Genomic DNA, 26,058 nt, shown 5'->3' with positions numbered 1-26,058 from the left:
CGGAATAACATATACTATACGGGACTTCGCTAACTCTCGCACCCAAGGGGTGGTCTACCTGTGTACTTGTAGTTGCCCTCTGAGTTACGTGGGAAAAACCAAACGTGAACTTAGGAGACGAGTTGGGGAACACCTAGGTGACGTCAGGAACCGTAGAGACAAACCGATCGCACGTCATGTGCTTGAGGTACATGATGGCGATGTGAGTACACTCAAATTCCAGGTCATTGAAGTTATGCGGCAGTCACCAAGGGGTGGCGACTGGGATAATAGGATTCTCTGTAAGGAAGCCCAGTGGATATACCGCCTTAAAACAGTGTTTCCAATGGGACTAAATGAGCAGATTTCCTTTGGGTGTTTTATTTAGTCTCCTTCACTTTATTCATGCAGTAGCCAGCACTATGGTTATCCTTTATAAATGTAAATCAGCCTTATATCGGACCGCAATTGTTCCAGCTATATATATATATCATTATGGGGGGCCTGTTCCTTTGACATAATTTTATGTTATTACAGTTTATATCCAGCCTCTCTATACACCCCCTTTATATATACATGTGGGATGATCGTTTTAAGATGCACAGTTCATTAACATGTGGCCAAAGAACCTATATATCTACTATTACTCCCCTCCCCTTTTCATAGTGACAGCATCCAGCTGCCGTTCCTATCTCCTCCCACCTTCCTGCATGCGGTTCACAGGCAGGATATGATGTTGTGAGTGAATGCCGGCTCACTTCCGGTTTCGGAGGCACATGTGCGTTACACCTGGCGCCGCGTGCGTTCCAAACACCAGAAGTGGAGCTTTTTTCGATCCCAGGCACTAATAGGGTTATCCAGGAGGCGGGGCTTAAATCTAGGTGCCAAAACCAGGTATTTGAATCACCTATCCAGCAATACCTATGCACCTTACTATACCAGGAGGTTTGCTATGCAATTATCAGAGCTTTGCCCACTATTATCAGTTATTATTATCAGCATCTATCTATTGAAACCTGCAAGAACTTACCAACTATTCTGAGTCCCCTGATGAACCAGCCTTGATTACGTCTGGGGAAACGAGCCGGGACATATTGCCAAAGAAGAGACGAACATCATCGATCCGTTTAGGCAGGGTATCAATAGGCGACAGTGAGGGTTTAGCCACCGAGAGGTGGGGTCGCCCCTTTCGGGGCGGGTGCTCCGCCTGTAGGCAGGGGTACATTGAGGGTTGTATTAGGGATATTGTTCCCTTCCCCTTATCCACCACCTCTCTTTCTACCGTTTGGCCAGGTCCACAGTCATCTAACTGTAAGTTGCCGCAAATTTTTCTATACATCGGACTTCATTATCCTGATACGTCCAAGTAAGGCCTTTAGTAGAATTCTTTGTAATATACATCAAATAGCTTCAGTTTTGCGGTTAAAAATAATACAAAGGGAGGCGCATGCGCGAGGCTCGCATGGCGGACGTGTTCCCCTGAGCTCCGCTCCTCGCGCCTAATTTACCCCACATTTAGCGCTGATATATTCAGCTCCACGGGCTTGAATCTTCATGCAAGTGACTCCTATGATGACCCGCAACAAAGGGAGGACAAAATCGATGGGAACACCCGTGCCTTCACAGACCCTGCCGGAGCTCTTCAGGAACTCAGCCCGCAGCAATATGGTGGACCCGGCTCCTGCATCCCGGAGCCCAGTGTCCTCTGAAGCTAGCAATACCTCGCTGCCACCGGACATTCAAGATCCAGGTCAGGCTGAACTTTATAAAAATATTGCCTCCCTATTCCGCTCTGAACTGTCCCAAGCAGTGGACGAGTTTTCCCGCCAGATCCATGACCTGGGCACCAGGGTCTCTGACTTGGAGACGCGTACTGATGATCTATCGGACGCCCTACACTCAGACAAGGCGGATATACTATCTCAAGCGGCCCAGATCGCAGCGATGGAACTCAAATTAGAGGACCTGGAGAATAGAACCAGGAGGGGTAACCTCCGGATCAAGGGTCTGCCTGAAATCTTCACTGACCTTTCGACCACTCTGTCGGCGCTGTTCCAGGCCCTGCTGCCGCAAGCTGATCCAGCGAAACTCCTGATGGATAGGGTCCATAGAGCCCTAGGGAGACCTCGCTCAGATGCCTTGCCGAGGGACGTTATCCTCAAATTTCATCATCCGGGCACACGGGATCAAATTCTGGCAGCTGCCCGCAACCTCACTGAACTTCCCGGTCTCCCCTCTTCAGTGCATCTATATGCCGACCTGGCTCCTTCCACCCTCCGCAGACGCAGGGACATGAGGCCGGTAACTTCGGCTCTGCAAAATGCCCAGGTGCGGTACAAATGGGGATTCCCTTTTTTCCTTTCTTTTCGGCTTAACTCTCGGGATCATGTGATCCACTCACCCAGAGAGGGTATCGAGATCCTTCGGAAGGAAGGAGTTCCATGTGACCACGATCCAGCTCCAGAAGCCGCTCCAGAACCGCAACGGCCAGCCAGGATCTGGACAACGGTGTCCTCGACTTCGCGGAGACCGACTTCGTCACCACCTGCTTAAGTCCGGGACTTCTGCTCATGATCTACTGGCCTGTCGTGGCATCAGGATCGTTGTTATCCTACCCTACGGTTCCGCTCCATATCCCTTTTCCCTTTCTCAGTGTTACAGGACACTAGCTTTCATTTTATAGTCCCTTCATTAATAGCTGCTATTTTCCCGACGCTTACCATCTAATAGGGACTCGGCGTGAAGGACTGTCATGTTTGCCCCCATGTTTGGGCTCTTTAGGCTGGGTTGGGAGACTTCGTTAAAGTCCTCACCCCGCTCTACTGCACCCACATATTTTTCTCAGGCCTATTTAGGCTTAGTTATATATTGTTTTGTATGTTCTCAACTTATTATTTTTTTCTTTCTCTTTCTTTTCTTTTTCTGTCTTTGTCTGTGTCAGGGGAATTGCTCATGTTGTTTTGTTGTATGGGTGGCGGCTGGAGGTGGCGCTCCTGAGGCGGATCGCACGGGCTCACTTCGCCTTTCCTACATACTCCTTGTTATCCTGCCATGTGCAAGTTGTTATCACAGGGGATGTAAGGGGATTTAACTCCCCCAGAAAACGTAAGTCTGCTTTTTCTACATATATCAAACATGCACCCGATGTGATCTGCCTGCAGGAGTCCCACTTCACGCCCACCTCTCACCCCAAATACTTCCATCCGCATTACACACGTTTCTATTCATCTACTTATGTTTCTAAGAGCAGGGGGGCTATCATATTATTACGTAACTCCTTCCCCTTTACTTTACTACGCTCCATAATAGACCCTAATGGGAGATATGTAATTCTTCTAGGTACCTACAGGGAAGAAACCCTGTGTATTGTAAACGTATATGCGCCTACTGAAGATCCTATTGCTTTTTTTGTTTCTATGCATTCCATTATTGCACCCCTCTCCTACCACAAGATATTGTGGTGTGGTGACTTTAATTTTGTACCTAACCCTGTACTTGATCGCTCCACCCTCCCGGCTCAAATGCGCCCTTCATCCCACAACTTTAAAGTTAAACAAGTAATGGAATCCCTGTCCTTAGCGGATACCTGGAGGGAGCACAATGGCCCCCAAAGGGGATATACTTATTATTCTCCTTCTCATCAACTATACACCCGGATTGATTTAATTCTAGCTTCCTCCTCTTGCCTCCCCTCCCTAGCCTACTCCAGACATGTTGTGTCCTCTTTATCGGACCATGACATGGTCATAGCTGATTTCGCATTAGTCAGTAACTCCAGTGCCCCTTTTACTTGGCGCCTGAATGAATCATTGCTGACCCGACCGGTTGTGTTTAATACATTACTTGACGAGCTTAAACAGTTCTTTTTATTGAATAACACTCCGGACACTGATCCTATGAACCTGTGGCTGACTCACAAAGCTTTCATGCGGGGCAAACTCATTCAGGTGGCATCAAGACTTAAAAAGGACAGATCTTCAGCTCAGGTTACACTAGAGTCTAAATTGGCTAAACTGGTGAGAGCCCATCAGCGAACACCGACCCTATACCTACTGAAGGAAATAAAAGACACTAAAACTCAACTGAATGCCCTACTTTCAAACAATACAGAAAAAGCACTCCGCTGGACGTCCTCCTATTATTACAAATATGCCAATAAACCAGATAAGATGTTGGCTCGCCAACTCAAGGCCACACAGAGACTTAATCAAGTTTACCAAATTCGTACATGGTCTGGTAGAACCACCACCCACCCAGACATAATATACACCACCTTCCAATCCTTCTATAAGGAACAAAATGGTGACCCCAGCATTAAGGCTGATGACTTCCTTTCCTCCGCTCCCCTCCCAAGGGTCTCATCTGCAGCACAAGAGGAACTCAATAGCCCCATCACGGCAGAAGAGGTGACCTACTCAATCAAAGCCCTGAAACTAGGAAAAGCCCCAGGCCCGGATGGCTATACAGAACTTTACTTTAAAAAATTTGCAGACCAGTTAATCCCCTTCATTACTAAATACTGTAACCACTTGTTACAAGGCTCCACACCCCCACCCGAGTTTTTAGCAGCCAAAATGACAGTGATCCCCAAACCACATAAAGACCCTCTCCTGCCCTCCAACTATAGACCCATCTCACTCTTGAACATAGACAGCAAGTTGTTCACCTCCATCCTAGCGCGTAGACTTAATGGAATTCTCCCTGGCCTGATACACAAGAACCAGGTTGGCTTCATCCCCAGCAGGGAAGCCCCGGATAATATACGGAAGGTCTTGGGCCTAGTTCATGAGGCGAACAGGACTGCAACTCCAGTAGCTTTACTAGCGCTGGATATAGAGAAGGCCTTTGACACAGTCTCTTGGGCCTATCTTTGGCGGACTCTCTCTCATTTCAACATTAGAGGCCCTTTCCTCTCCGCTATTCAAGCTCTGTACTCTTCGCCTCAAGCTAGCCTCAAATAACCTTCCTCGCATCCGTCGTCCATACCAATTTTTAGAGGAACACGCCAAGGTTGCCCTCTCTCCCCAGCCCTTTTTTCTTTAGCCATGGAACCACTAGCGATAAAGATCAGATCTCATCCAGACATAACAGGGATCTCGGTTGGGGGTGTGGAGTATAAATTGAGCCTTTTTGCTGATGACCTTTTGTTAACACTCACCAACCCTATCATTTCATTTCCCTCCCTTTTGTCCCTTCTTAAGTCTTTCTCAGCTGCGTCAGGCCTACAAATTAACCAATCCAAGTCTGAACTTTTGTTGAGAAACGTCACCTCACGGGTTTCTGAGATACTTCAGAACGGGTTCCCATTTCTGCACAACCTGCACTTCCTTCCATATTTGGGCATATCGCTGACCAAAACACTTAACACTCTATATAAACATAATTATCTCCCCATGTTCACACAGATACGGAAGGACCTGCAGTCGTGGGAATCCCTTCCGGTGTCCTGGGTGGGTAGGATACATATAGTGAGAATGGTGGTTCTTCCACGGCTACTATACCTATTTCGCACCCTTCCGATCCCAGTCCCAGCGTCTGATCTGGGGGCTCTCCAGGCGGACATCCTTAAGTTTATTTGGGCCCATAAACGAGCTCGTATTTCTAAGCTTGTTATGTGTCGCCACAAGGCTGATGGTGGCCTTTCAGTGCCAGACTTGGCTCAGTACTACAGGGCAGCCAGATTAGCTCAACTGTTCCTGACACATCTCTCTGCACAAGCTCAACCCATATGGGTTACCCTTGAACAGTCGCTGTTGGGGCCGTTCTCCTGGAGAGCCCTTATTTGGACCACCTCCTCGTTACCCTCTTCACTCCGTACCAAATCCCAGCTCTCTTATTACTCTTTGCTCCTATGGAGATCCATTAGGTTCAAACGCTCCCTCCAATCCAAACCGTCCCCCTTAGAATACCTTTTGGGTAACCCGGCTTTCTCACCTGGACTTCAATCTGGGGCCTTTTCGTGGTGGGTTGAAAAAAAATTGTGCTCCCTCCGGGATTTCCTAGTAAGGGGTAAAATCCTAACTATGCCTGATTTCCTTGAGAAATTCACCCCTCCAGCTTGTGAGCAATTCAATGTCCGGAGAGTATTCTCCTTTCTCCATTCCCTAAAGAATGGGCCCCATAAAATTGATTATACACCTTTTGAAAGGCTAATGTCCTTCTCTCTTTATAAGCAGGGTCTACTGTCCCGGATTTATTCTACCCTCACTGCACCCCCAGAGGACTCTAAGCTCCGTTATATGTTGGAATGGGAGGCTGATCTGTTAGAGGAATCCAGTGTATCCAGATGGCACCAGCGCTCCCAGACACTCTCCAAAGGGTCGTGGCAAACTACTCTGGTGGAGACCTCTATTAAGATCCTACACCGGACATATCTGGTGCCGGCCAAATTACACCACTTCTACCCAGAGGTCCCCTCTACTTGCTTCCGGGGTTGTGGAGAGGAGGGCACGATGCTCCATACCTGGTGGACATGTCCCATAGCTTCCAGGTTGAGGGGTCGCATTTGTGATCTGCTCTCATCCTTGTTGGGGCACACCCTCCTCCCTACACCCTCAGTATTTCTGCTTGGTGACAAGCCATCTAAATTAACAAATGCTAAATTCAAGTTAGCCCAATTTATCTTGCTTGCTGCTAGGATTCATATTGCTTCTCAGTGGCGCTCCTTATCGCTGAGCTGTCAATCGGTGATTGATAGGGTCAACAAGATTTACCAATTTGAACGGATGCCGGCTATCCGTTCAGATACATTTTCCTTGTTTGAGGGAGTCTGGGAGCCCTGGTCGTCCTCCCCCCACTCTGCCAATCTTTCTCTCTACCCTGAACTTTGATAGGATTCAGTATATTTTATATGCAACTAAGAGAGGGATATGATATGGGCCTTCTCTTTATTGATCGCCATCCAAGACTTAACCCATGAGATCTAGAACTGCATGACTGCTACCCCTGACTATATGATATTCCTCTTATCTCTTGCTTAATTTATTGTATGTCTTTATGTTCTTTATATTATTTGTCTGGAGTGTCTATTTGACTGGACACTACGTCCTTTATTTTATGCACAATGTACTGTGTACCTTATTATTGTGAAAATCTTTAATAAATACCATTGAAACATAAAAATAATACAAAATGAGAAAAAACCTTACAAACATTGAATTATAGAAAACTGCTCAATTTGTAGTTGCGATTCAGACCTTACGCTTCATCAATAATTTGTGCCGATCACTGCCACAACGCGGTTGTGCTAGAGTCTCAATGATTTGAAAGCGCAATTGCGCAATGGTATGTTTTTTTTTTAATGAAAACGATACGGGATAGGTAAAAGCAAGTTTCCCTTCCTAATCGTAGATTTATGCTTACAAAATCTATCCTTCATGCGGGTAGATGTATCGCCGACATATAATAAGCCACAGGGACATTTGAGGATGTAGATAACAAATGTGCTGTCGCAAGTAAAAAATAAAACACGTATAGGTATTTGTTCACCTGTGTGTGGATAGTGTACATATTTACCCTTTATTACACTAGAACAGGGATGGCCAACCTGCGGCTCTCCAGCTGCTGTAAAACTACAACTCCCACCATGCCCTGCTGTAGGCTGATAGGCAGTGTGGGCTTGCTGGGAGTTGTAGTTTTGAAACAGCTGGAGAGCCTCAGGTTGGCCATCCCTGTACTAGAACAACGGACACATCCTAGGCATGGGAAGGTGCCACATCTACTGGTAGGTAGAAAAGACACTTTGTTTTAATTCCAGTTTTTTACTCCCTATATCAGCCCTGATAATTTTGTCCCTGATGTCTTCTGTTCTTTTGTAAAAAAAAAAAAACATGGGAGCACTATGGAACTCTTCAATCTGAGGATAGTATTTTTTTTAAAGATTTTCCAATGTTTATTAATCACTGCTCTGACCTTATTAATCCATGGGTGGTATTTAAAGGGGTTGTCCGGGTTCAGAGCTGAACCCGGACATACCCTTATTTTCACCCCGGCAGCCCCCCTGAGCCTAGCATCGGAGCATCTCATGCTCCGATGCGCTCCAGTGCCCTGCGCTAGATCGCGCAGGGCACGGGCTCTTGTGTTTACAATAACACACTGCCAGGCAGTAACTTCCGCCCAGCAGTGTGTTCGGTGACGTCACCGGCTCTGAGGGGCGGGCTTTAGCTCTGCCCTAGCCGTTTTACTGGCTAGGGCAGAGCCAAATCCCGCCCATCAGTGCCAGTGACGTCACCGGGGTTCCTGTCAGCCCCATGGAGAGCCCAGGTACGTCACCGGAACTCTGAAAAATGCCTTTGCCCTGCGCGATTTAGCGCAAGGCAAAGGAGAGCATCGGAGCATGAACTGCTCCGATGCTCATGTCAGGGGGGGCTGCCGGGGGGAAAATGGAGGGCTGTCCAGGTTCAGCTCTGAACCTGGACAACCCCTTTAACTACCGGGGTATGCAAGATTTTTTCTCTTAATTCTCACTTTTGGAAGAGGTAGCTACTCGATTCCTCTGTTCCTGTAACAAAATGCACTGGATAATCTCATGCCTCAAATTTAGCAGTCATCTCCTGCAATTTGGATTCCTGATCTACAGGGTCACTGACTATGCATTTTAGGCCAAATGCACACGGCCGTGTTTCGTGGCCGAGAGCGGTCCGTGGTATGCCGGACTGGATTCCTGTTCAGAGCAGGAGCGCACGGCGTCATTGGTTGCTATGACGCCGTGCGCTTCATGCCGCCGCTGCACTACAGTAATACACAATACGAGTGTATTACTGTAGTGCAGCGGTGACATGAAGCGCACGGCCTCATAGCAACCAATGACGCCGTGCGCTCCTGCTCTGAACAGGAATCCAGCCCGGCATGCCACGGACCGCTCTCGACCGCGGAACACGGACCGCTCTCGGCCGCGGGACACGGCCGTGTGCATTTGGCCTTATCCTCTGATATTGGGAATAAGGGAGGGATTTTTTGGTAGTTATAAGATTATTGCTGGTATCCATTAGCAAGCTATTTCGATCTTTATCTGTAAAGAATAAATCAAGGCAACTGGACTTACTGTAGATTTCTTTAAAAAGTTTCACTCGTTCTTCCAACAAGCTTTTTCAATTCTGAGAATTGAGAAAGCTCGTTGGAAGAACGAGTGAAACGTTTTCAAGAAATCTACAGTACGTCCAGTTGCCTTGATTTATTCTTTACAGATATACCATGACCTGGATAAATGAGAACCTTCACAGACATATTTCGATCTGTGGCCTTAGTATAGAGGTCAGTTTTAATTCTACCTTCTACAGCGAGTGCCGGTCCTTTATTACAATTGATTCTATTCTGAGGATAAGTCATCTATACTAAAAGCCAAGAGAACCCCTTTAAGTGTTGTAATACAATTAACTTACTTGGCATTAGGGTGATTCCTTGCCACCTTTATCAATTCCACTTCACTATCAAAGGCCATCTTCTCCACACCACTGCTAGCAGCATACTTGATCTGAGAAACTTGCTTGCATGGGTTGGCGTAGATGATTTTATCTGGAGGAACACCGATACTCTGGACAAGTTGGATTTCATTCTGGATAAAAGAAATCAGAAACTGCGTTAATAACATAATGTCCACAGCCTTACATTAAAGGGGTTGTCTTGTGAACAAAACCTCTGTCCATATGTCCTATTAGAACGTTACATTATACAGGTGGGCCCCTGCTTGAGAACCTACTCTGTAGGAGCGACTCCCGTTCTGGCCACCATATAATACCACTCCAGCTTCTGCGGCAAAATCAGCCATTTGTCAGACGGACCCAAGCCATGCATCTAAACACATTATGAAAAGGGTTGTCTCTGTGAGAAAATCCCCTTAAACTGACCATGAAACAGAACAACTTACCTTGCTGGCACAGTCAAACCCAGCCCCCAAAATGGACAGAGTCTTCACAACAGCCTTGCTATCATTGCATTTAACAGCATAAAATGGAGTCACTCGTGGCAGTGCTTTAAACCACCGAACATGCTTCTTCACAATATCCCCAAGATCGGCAACATAAAAGGCATCCTTGTCATCCTAAAATACAAGTATATCACGTTACCGCTTTCTTCGAAGACACAGGCAACCAGAAAAAGCTTTAAATGGTATTTGGTTATTATGTAGGTATAGAGCGATCATTTAACTAATGGTTGTCACTCTACCAACATGAGTTACTCTTTAATATAACCAATGCTTATTTAACTTTACCATGTTCAATTCATATGTATTTTTGTGGCATTCATTATATAAACCGCCAAGAGCCTAGTGAAACAATAAACAAGCTTACCGTCCTGCACCCCCTTTGATCCAGCACTGCTGCCCCTTCCACCTCCCCAGGCAGAAGCCATTGATGTATTGTTTTTGCTGCACTGGTGATGTCCCAGTCTATCACTGGCCTCAGTGTACAGGAGGAGACTGCAGAGGCCGGTGATGATAGCCTACAGCGGTGTACAGGGTGTCAACTCTGCATCCAAAACAATATGTCACTGGCTGGAGCCCAGGGAAGAGCGGTCGTACTGGAATCGGAAGGGGTGCAGGAAGATACGTGTAAGTTATGTATTATTTTAACAGTTTTGTTAAATAGAAAATGATCTTGGATAATCCTTTTAAAGAGGTTTTCCTGGATTTTCATATTGCTCACCTATTAGCTCTGTTATACGTACTGCTATGACTAAGACCGCTTAACATGTTCGAAACGCGTAAGCAACATATTCTGTTTCCTGTGGTTTTTTTATAAAGACATTTTTTTCTGTTGAACTGGCTCAATGAGAAGTCTGTGCAAAGGGGAAGGGACAGGCCTACATGCTGGTGAGCTGCTGTTTTATTTATTTTTTCCATATTGGATCTATAACTCAAAAAAACTCAAGATTGAACTTACAGATAAGGACACTTCATTGATCTTCTGCTCCAGGACATCCCGGGCAGTAAAGCCTTCCTCAAGGAAGCTGAAGTCAAACTCTTCGTTGCTGAAGGTGTTCATTGTCTCAATATTATACAATCAAAAAACGAGAATGCAACAAACTGTAATCAGTGGAAAGAGATTGGTTACATCTCCATTACAGAACATAGGGCTTTGCTCCTAGGGAGGTTCTCCAAAGCCGTACGATCTTTACTGCTGTGTTGCTGGAGTTCTGCCAAGGGAAGAAAAAAAATGTCGTTAGTCACTTCCAGATGTTACTTCACAATCAATGGAACAAAGAAGCCTTGAAAAGAAAGTGCTTGCATCATGCACCAAACCCATTTAATGAATGACTGAAAAGCTCAATCCACCTTCACCTACCCAGAAATCTTTGACTCTTTTATAAATAGTCTGCAAGGGAAGGACTCTCTGCCAAGGGTCACCAACACCCAATCAGATCTCATGTCAGCTCCTAACTTCTTTCCCTGCCCTCTGTACCCTGCACTTAACAGCAATGTGCTAATCATTATCCCAAAGGACTCGTGTTATCTATGACTGTAAAAGAGACGTACAGATCATAGTACGTTTCCATAGAGATCAAATCTATAGCAGCAATAAAAGCAATAATAAAACCAATTCTTAATAGAGGATGAATATTACACACAGCATGGCTCGCAGTACTTTTAACAGTGTTTTGGAAACTCTGCTTGCTTTTCGTCCTCTGCAGCACCCAATGGATATTAGCGCTGACCCAATCTAATAGCACAAAACAGCTAGTAATTTAAAGAGTTAAAAATAAGGCTACATCCCTTCAAGTGTGAAAAATTTGTTCTGTTCCTTTAGGACTTTTGGATCCTACCCTACGCAGATAAGCAGCAAGTTACTCAATTTTGCTTTCTGTTTCTATTTCTAACCCCTTAAAGGGGTTGTCCGGGTTCAGAGCTGAACCCGGACATACCCTTATTTTCACCCCGGCAGCCCTCCTGAGCCTGGCATCGGAGCATCTCATGCTCCGATGCGCTCCTGTGCCCTGCGCTAGATCGCGCAGGGCACAGGCTCTTGTGTTTACAATAACACACTGCCGGGCGGTAACTTCCGCCCAGCAGTGTGTTCGGTGACGTCACCGGCTCTGAGGGGCGGGCTTTAGCTCTGCCCTAGCCGTTTTACTGGCTAGGGCAGAGCCAAATCCCGCCCATCAGTGCCGGTGACGTCACCGGGCTGCCTGTCAGCCCCATAGAGAGCCCGGTATGTCACCGGAACTCTGAAAAATGCCTTTGCCCTGCGCGATTTAGCGCAGGGCAAAGGAGAGCATCGGAGCATGAACTGCTCCGATGCTCATGTCAGGGGGGCTGCCGGGGTGAAAATGGAGGGATGTCCAGGTTCAGCTCTGAACCTGGACAACCCCTTTAAGGCCCCCGAGAGTTTTCATTTTTGCGTTTTCGTTTTTCACTCCCCACCTTCCCATAGTCCTTTTTTATTTTTCCATTCACATAGCCTTATGAGGGCTTATTTTTTGCAGGACAAGTTGTACTTTCTAATGGCACCATTTACAGTTGTATACCATGTAGTAGGAAGCGGAAAGAAATTGAAGTAGAATTGAGAAAAAAATGTAATTCTGAAAAAGTTTTTTTTTACACTGTACACTATGCAGCAAAATGTACCTGTTATCTTCATTCTCCAGGTCAGCACGGTTACAACGATACCACACTTGTATAATCTTTAATACTGAAAAAAAAATTAAAACCTTTGAGGAAAATAATAATAATTTTATAACCATATTCTGACCCCTATAACTTTTTTGTAGTTATGTGTTTAGGGCTGTGTAAGGGCTCATTTTTTGCGAGACAATCTGTTCTTTTCAGTGATACCAATTTGAAGTGTGTGCGACTTTTTGATCAATTTTTATTTACAAAAATTGGGGTAATTGAAGTAACAAAAAATTGCAATTTTTTTTTCCTGTTATGCCATTAATATTGTTATATTTTAATTGTATGATGACCAAATACTGATGTTTGAAGGAACAGTCATCCAGTTATGGGATGCTGCCTAGAGCGGATTGTGCAAGTAGGTAGGGACAGTGGGACAGGAAGTTTAGGGTTAACTGTTCCCTACCATGACATTCCATTCTTTTTTAAACATATTTTTATTGAAGGTTTTCATTATAACAAAAGCAGTTGTACAAAATGGACAATAAAATCCTCTAACATCCCACCCACACGTTCCCTCCCAACCCCACCCCAGAAATTAAATGTATAATACATGTGCAATCTGGTATTTGTTACTTATTGTGTATTTTAACTAGTCGTTGATATGGAATAAAAAGACATAACATATTCTAAATTATACTTTGTCTGGCTCATTTTTTTTCCTGTTCACTGTGTAGCTTGTACCATGGGTCGGAATTCCCCAATTCAGCAAACCATGACATTCCATTTTAATCCATTTTCTCCCTGTAACAAGGGTTAACAGCAAAACAAACCTCAATATTTATTATCCTGATTCTGCAGTTGACAGCAACGCCCAATACAGTATGTGCTCTTAAACTGCCGTATGGGCACACCTGGAAGCCCAGGTTGCTTTGATAGCGGCCTTCAGCTTGTCTGCATTGTTGGGTCTTGTCTCTCATCTTCCTTTTGACAATACCCCATAGATTCTCTATAGGGGTTAGGTTAGGTGCGCTTTCTGGCCAATCAAGCACAGTGATACTGTAGTTGTTACACCAGGTATTGGTTCATTTGGCAGTGTGGGCAGATGCCAAGTCCTGCTCAAAAATGAAATCGGCATCTGTGCTTCCTCATAAGTTACCATGGCATCAACCTGTAGTTCTGAGCGGGCCTGCTCAGTTTGTTACTATCAATTCTCTAGCTAAATGTCTTGTGAAACAAAGGCAGTGTTACTGACAATGACTGCAATACCTACCTTGGTTAAGTAGAGGGCGCTATTACAGTGTGTATCTATCACACTGAACTAAAGATTATGGATGGTGACAGATGCATAACGTTAATAGTGGTGACAGTAGGGGATTAGCAAGGAGTATCAGCTGAGCCGGTGGTAGCACCTGCAGCCATATGGAACATAACGGCGGGCATCAGCTGTATAGAAAACGAAGGAGGCAGCAGCCATGTGTAACATTTTGAGTACATAGTTAACATGTCCCTAAGAAGTATTTGTAACACATTAATGGTTTTTGTATTTTTAATACACTTTCCCAATCCTGAAGAACATTTTGCTGTGTGCCTAAAATCTACTTTTCAGTATACCGCTGACTATGCCAGGATTAGCTGAGAGGGCTCCTGCCTGCTTCGCTAACTCTTAGCTTACCGAAGCAGCCAGAAGCCTGCTCTGCTTCTTGCTGTTTCCCTGCAGGACCAGTTACATTAGTGACTAGTATCACTGACTGGGGCACAGCTAAGCCCCATTGACATGAACAGGTGCCCAGGCCAGTGAGTCACGAGGTCTTCTGGGAAGTGAGAAAGCTGTGGTGCTACTGCCAGCACTACTTCCTTCTCAAACAGCTGATCAGAGGGGGTCCCCTCCTAGTTTGAAGAGCTAGAAGAGTCATTGTGAGGAATATGGATTATTATTTAATGTCAGCCATATTCTCACACCAGCCATCTGCTGTCTGATAGCAGAGGAAGGAGCACCCCAGGGGGTCCTGGCTTCAAACAAGCCACTAGCTTATACATAGCACCTACTCAAGCCAGCCAGCAACCCAGCTAATGGAACAGGAAAAACCTCCCTGCAGGGGGTCTAGGCCATTTTTCCCCAGTTTAATCGAAAGTATCAGACATCATGGAACCGGTGATTCATAAGGAATTATGAATCGCCCGTGCATCACATACATAAGTCAGTTAGATATGTGTGTCCCTGTGGCCAAGACGGTCAGGCTGTTACACATAGTTTGGTAATAGGACGCCAGGGAGGGAAGATACACATATCTCCCCACAGAAACCAAATAATGGTTCCATGTACCCTACCTGTAGCTGGAACCCAGGCGGATCCGCTGGTCTCAGAACCATCTCCCTGTGACCTTCTGGTCTGGAGCTATGAACCCTAAGCGGTTTTGTAAGTCGTTGGACTGCCAGAGCCAGCAGGGAGGGGGGACCTTGCCCAAAGGCGGAGAGGGGAGGGGCCGGCTACAGGTCAAAAGGCCCATACAAGCCAGCAGGCGTGTCTTTTCTCTGAAGGGGGGGTCACATCGTGCCGTGTTTAGAGGGACAAACTGCTGACAACACTGCCACCCATATGACTACAGCTAAGAACTCATCACAACCCAAAGGACTCATATATCCAGTGCGCCCTGGGTGTCGGCTCTGACCGGGGTGCCAGCAGGCCCAGAAGCAATGAGCGCTTCCATCAATACAGTCCCACATACTGCGGCAGGGCAGGGAGCGGAGCGCATAGTTCCCTGCCCCGCCGCCGATCACCGTATATAATGCGGCAACTTTGGGGGACATGAGGAGGCCGGGGTGGACAGAGGACGTGTGGGGGCAAACTTTTATTTTATATTATGTGGCAACTTTGGGGGACATGAGGGGGCCGGGGTGCACACAGGACAGAGGACGTGTGGGGGCAAACTCTTATTTTATAATGTGGCAACTTTGGGGGACATGAGGGGGGTGCACACATGAGGACGTGGGGGGAATATGGTGGGATACTGTGTGACACAGTGGGGGGGAAATTTATTATGGGAGGGATGCAATGTGGGGGACACTACTGTGTGGGGGCAGCGTGGGGACACTACTGTGTGGGGGGCAGCGTGGGGGACACTACTGTGTGGGGGGCAGCATGGGGGGACACTACTGTGTGGGGGATACTACTGTGTGTGGGGCAGCGTCGGGGGACACTACTATGTGGGGGGCAGTGTGGGGGGAAACTACTGTGTGGGGGACACTACTGTGTGGAGGGAAGCATGGGGGACACTTCTGTGTGAAGGGGAGCATGGGGGACACTACTGTGTGGAGGGAAACATGGGGGACACTACTGTGTGGGGGGCAGCATGGGGGACACTACTGTGTGGGGGCAGCATCGGGGGACACTACTGTGTGAGAGGCAGTGTGGGGGAAACTACTGTGTGGGGAACAATACTGTGTGGAGGGAAGCATGGGGGACACTACTGTGTGGGGGGCAGCTTGGGGGACACTACTGTGTGGGGGGCAGCTTGGGGGGACACTACTGTGTGGGGGGCAGCGTGGGGGACACTACTGTGTGGGGGGCAGCATGGGGGACATTACTGTGTGGGGGATACTACTGTGTGTGGGGCAGCGTGGGGGACACTACTGTGTGGGGGCAGCGTGAGGGACACTACTGTGTGGAGGGAAGCATGGGGGACACTACTGTGTGGGGGAAATTACTGTGTGGTGGACACTACTGTGTGGGGGGCAGTATAGGGGAAATTACTGTGTGGGGGGGCAGCATGGAGGCCTTGCTATTAAGGAGGCACTGTAGGGGCCATTCTATTATTTCTGGGGACACTGTACAGGGATTATTACCTGGAGCACAATATAGAGTGTTATTATTACTGGGGCACTCTAGGGGACATTATAGCTGCTGTAGACACTATAGGGACATTTGGGGTAATTTATCAAACTGGTGTAAAGTAGAACTGGCTTAGTTGCCCATAGCAACCAATCAGATTCCACCGTTCATATTTGACAGCTCTTTTGGAAATCCAGTTCTACTTTACACCAGTTTGATAAAGGACTCCAATTATGTCTATTAGGGTCACAATTTTTTCAGCAGTATAGTACCTGGGGCATTGGGGGGCACAACGGGCACAGTATTGGGGGTGACAGCAGGATGACACTGTGGGGACACCAGGATAGGGAGGTTGATGGAAAAATTGAGAAATCTAACGTGTCTGTGTTACAAACTCTGTAGAGACAAGATGCGGCTGAAAGAATTTCTCATGGCGGTCTAACGGAGGAAAAGAGGAAAGAGATGGTCTACATGACAGGAGATATCCCTGGATGTAAGAGGTATGTGGTCAAGTATTGGGGGATGCCAGAGAAATTACCCGCCCCGGGTGCCAAACACCCTGGGCACGCCACTGCATATACCTGGAAAACTGACTTTTGTTCTACTTAACCCTGGTTATACCCTATCATCTGTATTTGTAACCTCAGACCATTGTATATATTATTTGTGTATATAGTGTTATACGTGGAGGTAGGTCTGGCCAGCAGACAAGAGCTCGAAGGGACTGGGAAGAGCAGCAAAGAGGTTCGAAGCGCTCTCATGAAGGAGCCAAGGATAAAAGATCCACCTCCTGACTACAGGCCTCCTCAAGGCTCTTGGATGACTCCCGTTACTCCTGCCAGAAAACCTCCCTATTCCATTGCCTCATCTTCCCGTCGGGGGCCGTCTCTCCCACTTGGATTGGATCCGAGAATTGGATCCGAGATGTTTCGGATCCCTGGGTCCTGAACATCATCTCCGAGGGTTATTTAATCAATCTTATCTCTCTTCCTCCGGACAGGTTCATCAAGACCAAGCTCTTACAGGCTGTCAAGCAGTCGGTTCTGGAGGCTTACATTCAGGACTACATCCGCAAAGGGGCTCTGGAGGAGGTTCCAGCAGGGGAACGGGGCTTAAGGATCTACTCACCAGTTTTTCTGGTTCCCAAGATGTCAGGAGATCTCCGGATGATTATCGATCTGAGGTATTTCAATCAATATATAAGGAAGGTGAAGTTTCGTATGGAGACCATCGGGTCAGTGGTTCACGTTCTCAATCCTGGAGACGTGAAGGCAACCCTGGACCTCAAAGATGCATATCTGCACATCCTGATTCATCCGGATTCCAAGAGATATCTAAGATTCGCGGTCCAGGTTTCGGGGGTCGTCAGACACAATCAGTTTGTTGCCCTTCCTTTTGGCATTTCTTTTACCCCTCACACTTTTACCAAGGTGGTGGTTTCTGTGGTGGCGACCTTAAGACTTCAAGGACTGACCATCATTCCTTACCTGGACGATTGGCTTTTAAAAGCCTCTTCTCTAGCGGTCCTAACCCAACATCTTCATGTAGCAATCACCTTTCTGTTCCACCTGGGTTGGATTATCAACTGGCAGAAGTCGAACGTGAGCCTGTCGACTCCAGTAAGATATCTAGGCTTCATAAATCGACTCCGTCGGGATGTCTCTCCAGTTGACTCCAGAAAGAAGATCCTGAATACAGAACATGGCAGAGTTCCTATCCGTTCCTCGGCGTGTCCCAATTTGGACTCTCATGAAGATGTTGTGGCTCATGTCAAGTGTCGGCGGAAGCAGTCCCTTGGGCTCTATGGCACCTCCGTCCTCTACATTCAGAGGTCCTCTCCAAATGGAATGGCAGCCACGCCGGGCTACACTTACTGTCTTGGCGAACTCGGTATTCTCTCAGATGGTGGTTCCATCTTTCAGACGGGAAGTCTACGACCCAGCCAGCCTGGATCATATTGACAACAGATACGTCCCAAGTAGGCTGGGGTGCTCACCTAGACGACTCTCCAGTCTGCGGAACCTGGTCTCCTCAGGAGCGGCTTCTCTCATCCAATCTCTGCGAGATTCGAGCTATCCGGCTAGCCCTCCTTCACTCCGCCCCTTAGATCCGGGGCAAAGCTATGAAAGTCCAGTCAGACAATATAACTGCCGTACTTTACATCAACAAGCAGGGAGGCACAAGATCACTTCCCCTCCTATCAGAGATCGGGGTAATTCTGGATTGAGCAGAGTCGAACCTTTCCCACTTATTTGCGATCCACATTCAAGGCTCCCTCAATATGATAACGGATCGGCTGAGCCGCGGTCTTCAAACAGTGGAGTGATCTTTACATCCGGAGATATTTAAGCAGCTAGTCCTCAAGTGGGGGATGCCAGAGGTGGATCTTATGGCAACAAGGTTCAAAGCCAAGGTGGAGAGGTTTTGCTCCCTTTACAGGGAGGACAACCCCCTGGCGATAGATGCTCTGTCAATATTCTGGAGGTTCAGGCTGGCTTACATCTTCCCTCCGTTTTCCAGGATTCCGAGGGTATTGATGAAAATCCGTCAGGATCAGGCCTCGGTGATAGCCATCATACCGTTTTGGCCAAAGAGATCCAGGTTTACCCAGCTCACCCAAATGAGTCGAGGGCAATATTGGAGGCTCCCCCCTCAGCAGACCCTGGTGTCGTGGGACACTCACCTCTGCTCAGATCTGCAAAGGTTCAACCTGACAGACTGGAGGTTGATCAGTCCCTTCCCAGAATAGAAGGGCTTTTAGAGTGGGTTCTGAGAATGCTGTCTCATTCAAGAGCGGACTCTACCAAGAGAGCCTACTCAAGGATTATGAGGATATTCTCATCCTGGTGTACCTCAAATGAGGTGGCGTCCCCTCTCCGCTATCCTTCAGTTCCTGCAAGACAGCCTTGACAAGGGCCTTGCTCCATCCACTCTGAGGGTACAAGTTTCAGCCATCTCAGCTTGCCTCAACAGGTCTTTTTCTCAGGACCCACTCATCAAACAATTCCTTAAAGGAGCTGAAAGATTAAAGCCTAGAGGACTGAGACCCATTCCTCAATGAGATTTATCAGTAGTGCTCAAGGGGATAGCATCTCCCCCTTTGAGCCTTTGGAGGAGGAAACTTGTTTTTCTCCCTGCAGTGACTTTGGCCAAGAGGTTCCAGAATATCAACCAGGTGATATACCTCCCGTTTCTTTCTACCTCTTCTGAGCCTCTGGATCTATGTGGATAGATCAAAGGAGTTCAGGAAAGATAAAAATCTTCTAATCCTGTTTGCTGGTAAGTTTAAAGTCCGTAAAGCATCTAAACCATCCATCAGTCGATGGATTAAGGAGGCTATTAGGGAATCTTGTTCCCCAATCTCTAGACCCTCCAGGGATTGAAAAAGGCCCAATCTACTAGGTCTGTAACTACTTATTTTGCTGAGAGGTGTCTTCTTCCTCTCGACATGATTTGCAAGTCTGCCTCCTGGAGCTCTAAATAAACATTTGTCTCGCATTATACAGGGCTCCAGATGGCGACTATACCCGCTGCCGCAGCTCTGCCGTTGACTACAGCGGCGGGCACAGGAGATGATAGTTCTCTGCCCCGCCGCCGATGTTCTTCTCAGCAGCGCAGTGGAGAAGGAGTCTCTCCCTCCCCCCTGTGCTGCCGCCTCCGCCAATAGGAAGAGAGATGGGAGGGGCTGTGGCCACTGCGGAGGTTTGGATGCTGTCTGATCTGTAGACATCTTTCCGTAATGCAGCAGGAAATAGCTTTTTTGAAAGCTGAGATTTGTAAATTAACCATTAAACAAACTATGGCTGAGAACGTTGCAATGCCACTGCCACAGAGGCCCCCTAGAAATGGAAGATGGGTTACTGCAGGTTCTGGTAGACTGAGAGTTGTTGATAGAAGACATGTCCCACAGTCTGTGGCTCTTCATAATTAATTTGCAGCACTTTTAGAGTGCAAAAGCAACATGGAGGATGGCTCAAGCACAGTGGGTGAGAAACAATCATCTCCCATGCCTAAAGTATGCAAGACTGCAGCCAAAGACAAAAAGGAGGTGAGGACTGATAGTAGGCAGCTGTTGGTGGGCGATTCCATCATAAGAGGTGTGAAGTTTGAGGAAAATGGTGTTGTGAGAGGTTTCCCTAGTGCTACCGCTAGCAGGGATAGACGACATATCCTTAATATTGTTAGGCAAGCAAAGCAGGAAAGGGAGGTGGATGTTATTGTCCATCTTGGGACAAATGATCTGGCTTGCAATGAAGTTTCAAAGGTGAAGGAAGCTTTTCACACACTTGGAAATGATATACGGGAGGTTGCATCAACTGTTTCATTCTCTGCAGTTTTGCCTGTGCATAACCTTCAGCATGACAGGAAGATGCTGCGCATTAAGGAATTCAATGTATGGCTTGGTGAATGGTGTCTGAACCAAGGCTTTGGCTTTGTGTCTCATGTTAGCTCTCGTTGGAATGGAAAAGAACTGTACAAGAAAGATGGTTTGCATGTTTCTATAAAGGGAACGAATGTCCTCAGTGAACAGTTCCAAGTATTTGCTAAGGAGCACTTAAACTAGGAAAGGGGGGCAAAATAGTGATAATCCAGCAGTCTGACTGCCCCCCAGAACAATGCCAGAAGATGCCACTAGCACATAGGTTAAGAAATTACAAGCTCAGAGTCTTGTCTACAAATGCTCGCAGTTTAGGGAATAAGATCAATGAACTTGAGGCTATAATGGCATCTAAGAATATAGATTTACTGCTGTTACTGAGATGTGGTTCAATGGTAGTAAGGAAAGACAGAGAAGGCAAGAAGGGGGAGGGGTGGCCCTGTATGTGAAAGATAGCATAAAATCTAATTTAATACAAGTGAGTGAGACCAATTTAGAGTCAGTTTGGGTTACCTTGCAGCTTGATAATCATAAGGTAACTCGTATAGGTGTGATATATAGACCACCTAGCCAAGTCAAAGAATTAGATGATAGTCAAGGAAATAGCTAAAATGACATTGAAGGGGGAAATTATAATTATGGGAGACTTTAATCTTCCTGATGTAAACTGGAAAACCAAAATAGCTAGTTCTGCCAGGAGTACAGATATTCTAAATTCCCTACTGGGATTCTCTCTACAGCAAGTAGTTGAGGAGCCAACCCGGAAAGAGGCCATTTTAGATTTAGTATTCACAAATGGGAATTTGGTATCCGATATTACTGTAGGGGAAAGCTTGGGATCTAGTGATCACCAGTCAGTGTGGTTTACTACAGTCCTGATTAAAAGTTTAAGACCACTTGAAAAATGGCAAAAAAAAAACATATTTTACATTGTTGGATCTTAACAAGGTTCCAAGTAGAGCTTCAACATGCAACAAGAAGAAATGGGAGTGAGACAAAAAAAAAAATTTGAGCATTCAATTTAATAAAAACGAATAAACTGAAACAGGCTGTTTTTCAGCTAATCAAAAGTTTAGGACCACATGCCTTTAAAGGGAACCTGTCACCGGGATTTTGTGTATAGAGCTGAGGACATGGGTTGCTAGATGGACGCTAGCACATCCGCAATCCCCAATAGCTCTGTGTGCTTTTATTGTTTAAAAATAACGATTTGATAGATATGCAAATTAACCTGAGATGAGTCCTGTACGTGAGATGAGTCAGGGACAGGACTCATCTCAGGTTAATTTGCATATGTATCAAATCAGTTTTTTTTACACAATAAAAGCACACAGAGCTATGGGGACTGGGTATTGCGGATATGCTAGCGGCCATCTAGCAACCCATGTCCTCAGCTCTATACACAAAATCCCGGTGACAGGTTCCCTTTAAAAGACCAAATCTGTGCAAAGATGTGGATTCATTGTCATTTTCTGTCAGGTAGTCACACGTTGAGATGGCAAAGGCAAAAAAACTCTCCCTCTTTGAACGTGGTCGGGTTGTTGAACTGCATAAGCAGGGTCTCTCACAAAGCGCCATCGCTGCTGAGGTGGGACGCAGTAAGACAGTCATTTGGAATTTCTTATAAAAGTCAAGTGGAAGACCCAAACAAAATTCACCAGCACTGAGCCGGAGGATCCAATTGGCTGTCCGTCAAGACACTGGACGATCCTCGACCCAAATTAAGGCCCTTACTGGTGCTGACTGCAGCCCCATAACCATCAGACTGCATCTGAGACTGAAGGGCTTCAAAAGCAAAATACTTCTTCAAAGACTGTCTCCTTGAACGCCACAGAACTGCTCGTTTGGACTTTGCAAGAGAGCACCAAACATGTGACATTCAAAAGGTGGAAGAAAGTTTTATTCTCTGATGAGAAAAAATTTAACCTTGATGCTCCTGATGGTTTCCAACGTTACTGGCATAACAAGCAGATCCCATCCAAGATGTTTCCTGGGCGCCATAATGGTCTGGGGTGCTTTTTACTTCAATGGAACAATGGAGCTTCAGGAAGTGCAGGGGCGTCAAACGGACGCTGGCTATGTCCAGATGTTGCAGAGAGCATTCCTCATGATCCTCGTCTGTGTGGTAAAGACTGGGTTTTTCAACAGGACAACGCTACAGTACACAATGCCCGCAGGACAAGGGACTTTCTTCCAGGAGAATAACATCACTCTTTTGGCCCATCCTGCATGTTCCCCTGATATAAATCCGATTGAGAACCTTTGGGGATGGATGGTAAGGGAAGTTTACAAAAATGGACAACAGTTCTAGACAGTAGATGGCCTTCGTGCGGCCGTCTTCACCACTTGGATAAATGTTCCCACTCACATCAAGTAAACGCTTGCATCAAGCATGCCGAAACGAATTTTTGAAGTGATCAACAATAACGGCAGAGCTACTTATTATTGAGTTCATGTTTGGAAGTTGGATTTCAGTTTTTTCTTTGGGGGGGGGGGGGGTTAAGTTTTTTTTGGAGGTGTATTCCTAAACTTTTGATCAGCTGAAAAACAGCCCGTTTCAGTTTTAGTTGTTTTCATTAAATTGAATGCTCAAAAAATGTTTTGTCTCACTCTCATTTCTTCTTGTTGCATGTTGAAGCTCTACTTGGAACCTTGTTAAGATCCAGCCATGCTAAATATGATTTTTTGCCATTTTTTCAAGTGGTCTTAAACTTTTGATCAGGACTGTATAAGTACTGATTCACACCACACAAAAAGTTTTAGATTTTAGAAAAACTGACTTTTCTAAAATTAGATTAGTGGTATACGAGTCCCTATCAGATTGGAACAGTATCAATGGAGTCCAGGAGAAATGGGACTACTGAAAAGTGGCACTATTGAAGGCAACAGAAAATTGCATTAGGCTTGTCAGTAAAAGCAAAAAAGGGAAGAGACCACTATGGTACTCAGCAGAAGTGGCCAAAATCGTTAAAAACAAGAAGATAGCATTTAGGAGTTATAAAAAAAAAAAAAAGAGGGGAGGACAGGCAAATTTATAAGATTAGGCAAAGAGAGGCCAAACAAGTTATATGAGCTTCTAAAGCACAGGCAGAAGAGAAATTAGCTCAGTGAAACTAGCTGACTGCCTCAATGAATACTTCTGTTCAGTTTTTACAAAAGAAAATGAAGGAAAAGGACCCATTAGGAAGGAAGACTAATGAATTATTACAAATAAGTCACAGGAGTCTGATGTGATACACCCAAAGCTATTAAAAAAAAGCTCAGCGGTGAACTAACAAAACCATTAACAGATTTATTTAACCAATCACTGGTAACAGCAGTCATCCCAGAAGATTGGAAATTAGCAAATGTTGTGCCCATTCACAAGACAGGTAGTAGGGAGGAATCAGGCAACTGTAGGCCAGTAAGCCTGACATCAATAGTGGGGAAATTAATGGAAACCATACTTAAGGAGACGATTGTGGAACATCTAAAATCCCATGATTGAAAGATAAAAAACAGCATGGGTTTACTTCAGGGAGATCATGCCAAACTAATCTTATTGATTTTCTTTGATTGGGTGACTAAAATAATAGATGGCGGAGGTGTAGTAGACATCGCTTATCTAGACTTTAGTAAGGCTTTTGATACTGTCCCACATAGAAGGCTTATCAATAAATTGCAGTCTTTGGGCTTGGACTCCCATATTGTTGAATGGATTAGGCAGTGGCTGAGGGACAGACAACAGAAGGTTGTAGTCAATGGAGTATATTCAGACCATGGTCTTACCAGTGGGGTACCTCAGGGATCTGTTCTGGGACCCATATTGTTTAATATCTTTATCAGCGAAATTGCAGAAGGCCTCGATGGTAAGGTGTGTCTTTTTGCTGATGACACAAAGATTTGTAACAGGGTTGATGTTCCTGGAGGCATACATCAAATGGAAAAGGATTTAGGAAAACTAGAGGAATAGTCAAAAATCTGGCAACTAAAATTTAATGTTGATAAATGCAAGATAATGCACATGGGGGGTAAAAACCCAAGAGCAGATTATAAAATCAGTGATACAGTCCTAACCTTAGTATCTGAGGAAAGGGATTTAGGGGTCATTATTTTAGAAGACTTAAAAGGTAGGCAGACAATGTCAGAGCAGCAGGAAATGCTAGCAGAATGCTTGAGTGTATAGAGAGAGGGAGGTGCTCATGGAGACCGTTCAGAGAAGAGCTACTAAACTAGTACATGGATTGCAGGATAAAACATACCAGGAAATATTAAAAAGGACCTTAACATGTATAGCTTGGAATAAAGACGAGACAGAGGATATGAAAAACTTTTAAAGGGATTCTGTCACCAGGTTTCACCCCCTCCAGATAAAAATATGGTTATGTTCAGGGAGCTAAAACCATTCCTAATGTGGTCTTATAAATGTAATCTGTAGGATCATTTTGCTAAAAATACGCTATTACTAGCCTGTCATTCATAAAAATAAGGTGCCCAAGGGGATGTAAATGGATCCAAGCTGCCGCCTGCGCCGCTGTTCGTGCCCAGCGCCGCCTCAATCTTCTGTGACACCCCCTCCTGCTGTAAGATCGCTGTGACGCCTCGTCCTGCTGTAACACTGCTGCGACGTCTCCTGCTCTCTCATTGCGATGTTACAGCAGGAGGAGGAGGGGGGGGGGGGGGAGCAGGAGGCATCACAGCAATGTTACAGCAGGAGGAGGGGGGGGGGGGAGGCGTCACAGCGATGTTACAGCAGGAGGGGGGGGCGTCACAGTGATCTTACAGCAGGAGGAGGGAGGCGTCACAGCGATCTTACAGCAGGAGGAGGGAGAGCGGGAGGCGTCACAGATTATGCAGGCGGCAGCTTGGATCCATTTACATCCCCTTGGGCACCTTATTTTTATGAATGACAGGTTAGTAATAGCATATTTTTAGCAAAATGAGCCTACAGATTACACTTAGACCACATTAGGAATGGTTAAAGAAGTGGTAGCTGCAAATACGGTGAAGGAGTTTAAGCATGCATGGGATAGGCATAAGACCATCCTTCATATAAGATAGGGCCCGGGGCTATTCATAGTATTCCATATATTGGGCAGACTAGATGGGCCAAATGGTTCTTATCTGCCGACACATTCTAAGTTTCTCCCTAGGGGTTCTTCTTGCCATCTTTGCTACTGTTAGGACTAAGGGAAAACAAAATTGTTAGAAATTAACGATTGGTGTAATGACGCAAGCTGAAGTGGTCCGAGTGGATTCTTTGGTGAGCAGTGCAGTTTTAATATGAAGGGGGCCAAGAGGACGTGGAAGACAACTTTATACAAGGGGGGGGGAGCACACAGC

General features: G+C 46.0%; 1 protein-coding gene across 2 annotated transcripts in view; it reads right to left on the bottom strand.

The window, feature by feature from the left end:
• Positions 1-11,375, bottom strand: part of LOC122934503 (ornithine decarboxylase 1-like) — a 29,501-nt gene extending 18,126 nt beyond the window's left edge. Inside the window, exons 1-4 of one of the 2 annotated variants that reach the window (XM_044290009.1) lie at positions 11,262-11,375; positions 10,860-11,112; positions 9,845-10,018; positions 9,360-9,532 (exon numbers count right to left, since the gene is read on the bottom strand). In XM_044290009.1, the coding sequence (XP_044145944.1) occupies positions 9,360-9,532; positions 9,845-10,018; positions 10,860-10,961 (449 nt within the window). In that variant the 5' untranslated portion in view covers positions 10,962-11,112; positions 11,262-11,375. Of the gene's footprint in view, positions 1-9,359; positions 9,533-9,844; positions 10,019-10,859; positions 11,239-11,261 lie in introns of those variants that run through there. The other variant, XM_044290008.1, reaches the window with a different exon arrangement.
• Between the last annotated feature and the right edge of the window lie 14,683 nt (positions 11,376-26,058).

This window comes from Bufo gargarizans, chromosome 4 (assembly GCF_014858855.1).
Source record: "Bufo gargarizans isolate SCDJY-AF-19 chromosome 4, ASM1485885v1, whole genome shotgun sequence".
Classification (NCBI taxonomy): domain Eukaryota; kingdom Metazoa; phylum Chordata; class Amphibia; order Anura; family Bufonidae; genus Bufo; species Bufo gargarizans.
This window is presented reverse-complemented; position numbering and strand designations above follow the sequence as displayed.